The sequence below is a fragment of the Piliocolobus tephrosceles genome, chromosome 21 (genome assembly GCF_002776525.5).
Source record: "Piliocolobus tephrosceles isolate RC106 chromosome 21, ASM277652v3, whole genome shotgun sequence".
Classification (NCBI taxonomy): Eukaryota; Metazoa; Chordata; class Mammalia; order Primates; family Cercopithecidae; genus Piliocolobus; species Piliocolobus tephrosceles.
In genome coordinates this window covers 45,872,516-45,874,413 of record NC_045454.1, presented here as the reverse complement: position 1 = coordinate 45,874,413, position 1,898 = coordinate 45,872,516, and the positions used below count along the sequence as shown (strand labels likewise).

Sequence of the window (1,898 nt, the reverse complement as noted above, 5' to 3'; positions counted from 1 at the left end):
CATCCATCCATCCATCCATCCATCCATCCATCCATCCATCCATCCATTACCTATCCATTTTCTTTCTTTCTTTCTTTCTTTCTTTCTTTCTTTCTTTCTTTCTTTCTTTCTTTCTTTCTACCCATCCACCTACCCATCAGTCCAATAATCCATCCATTCATCTATCCATCCATCCAACAAATATTCATTAAGTAGCTACTGTGTGCCAGGAACTGTTCTAGGCTCTTGGGATTCAGTGACAATTAATACAGACAAAAATCCCTGCTGGCCAGGCGTGGTGGCTCATGCTTGTAATCTGAGCACTTTGGGAGGTCAAGGTGGGTTGATCACTTGAGGAGAGGAGTTTGAGACTCGCCTGGCCAACATGGTGAAACCCTGTCTTAACTAAAGATACAAAAAAATTAGCTGGGCATGGTGGCATGCACCTGTAATCCCAGCTACTCGTTAAGCTGAGGCAGGAGAATTCCTTGAACCCAGGAGGCGGAGGTTGTGGTGAGCTGAGATCGTGCCACTGCACTCCAGCCTGGGCAACAGAGTGAGATTCTGTCTCAAAAAAAAAAAAATTCTCCCTTGTAAAGCTCACATTGTAGTTGCAGGGAGGGGAACAGACATAAAGCTTGTAAATAAGCAAATGATACATAATGAATCAGATGGTGATAGGTGCTATAGAGAAAGATAAAGCAAAAAATGGGGTCCAGGCGCGGTGGCTCACGCCTGTAATCCTTGCATTTTGGGAGGCTGAGATGGACAGATCACCGGAGGTCAGAAGTTTGAAACCAGCCTGGCCAACCTGGTGAAACCCCGTCTCTACTAAAAATACAAAACAATTAGCCGGGTGTAGTGGCGGGCGCCTGTAATGCCAGCTAATCGGGAGGCTGAGGCAGGAGAATCACTGGAACCCAGGAGGTGGAGGTTGCAGTGAGCTGAGATTGCGCCATTGCACTCCAGCCTGGGGGACAGAGCAAGACTCTGTTTTAAAAAAAAAAAAAAAAAAAAGAAAAAAGAAAAGAAGAAGGAAAGGGGCTAAGGAGTGAGTGCTGGGGCCGGTGGAGCTTGCAATTTTGAATAGAGTGGGTAGGAAGGCCTTGCTGATAAAGTGACATTTAGGGAGGGACTTTTAGGAGGTAATGGGTGTGTGTGTGTGTGTGTGTGTGTATGTGTGTGTGTGTCTGTGTGTATGTGTGTGTGTCTGTGTCTCTGTGTGTGTCTCTGTGTGTCTGTGTGTGTGTCTGTGTGTGTGTCTATGTGTATGTGTGTGTGTGTCTGTGTCTGTGTGTCTCTGTGTGTGTGTCTGTGTGTATGTGTGTGTGTGTCTGTATGTGTGTGGTCAGCCTTGGGTATGTTGGGTGATGTGTTTTCTGGGGTAGAAGGAATAGCAGGTGCAAAGGCCCTGAGGTGGGAGGGAGCCTGCCTGGTGTGTGGAGGGGCAGTAGGAGGATGTGTGGAGGCTGCTCTGATGAACTCCTCATCTGTTTCCAGGTTGGCTGGTTCCCTGCCAACTACGTGGAGGAAGATTATTCTGAATACTGCTGAGCCCTGGTGCATTGGCAGAGAGACGAGAAACTCCAGGCTCTGAGCCCGGCGTGGTCAGGCAGCTGGGCCAGGGGCTGTGACAGCTCCCGGCGGGTGGAGACTTTGGGATGGACTGGAGGAGGCCAGCGTCCAGCTGGCGGTGCTCCCGCGATATGCCCTGTCACAGTTAATTTATAACACCCCGATTTCCTCTTGGGTCCCCTCAAGCAGATGGGCTCAAGGGGGTTACATTTAATAAAAGGATGAAGATGGATGGAAGGCCTGGTGTCGTTCAGAAGGACCTGCCAGGAGAGAGATGGGGAAAGAGTGTGCCACACTGACAAAGCCCCTCACCAATCACAGACAAAGCCCCTCACCAATCACAA

General features: G+C 49.2%; 1 protein-coding gene across 1 annotated transcript in view; it reads left to right on the top strand.

Moving 5' to 3' along the window:
- VAV1 (vav guanine nucleotide exchange factor 1) overlaps positions 1–1,791 on the top strand; it is a 75,825-nt gene extending 74,034 nt beyond the window's left edge. Inside the window, exon 27 of the mRNA XM_023186708.3 lies at positions 1,480–1,791. Within this exon, the coding sequence (XP_023042476.1) occupies positions 1,480–1,533 (54 nt within the window). The 3' untranslated portion in view covers positions 1,534–1,791. The remainder of the gene's footprint in view (positions 1–1,479) is intronic.
- The last annotated feature ends 107 nt before the right edge of the window (positions 1,792–1,898 follow it).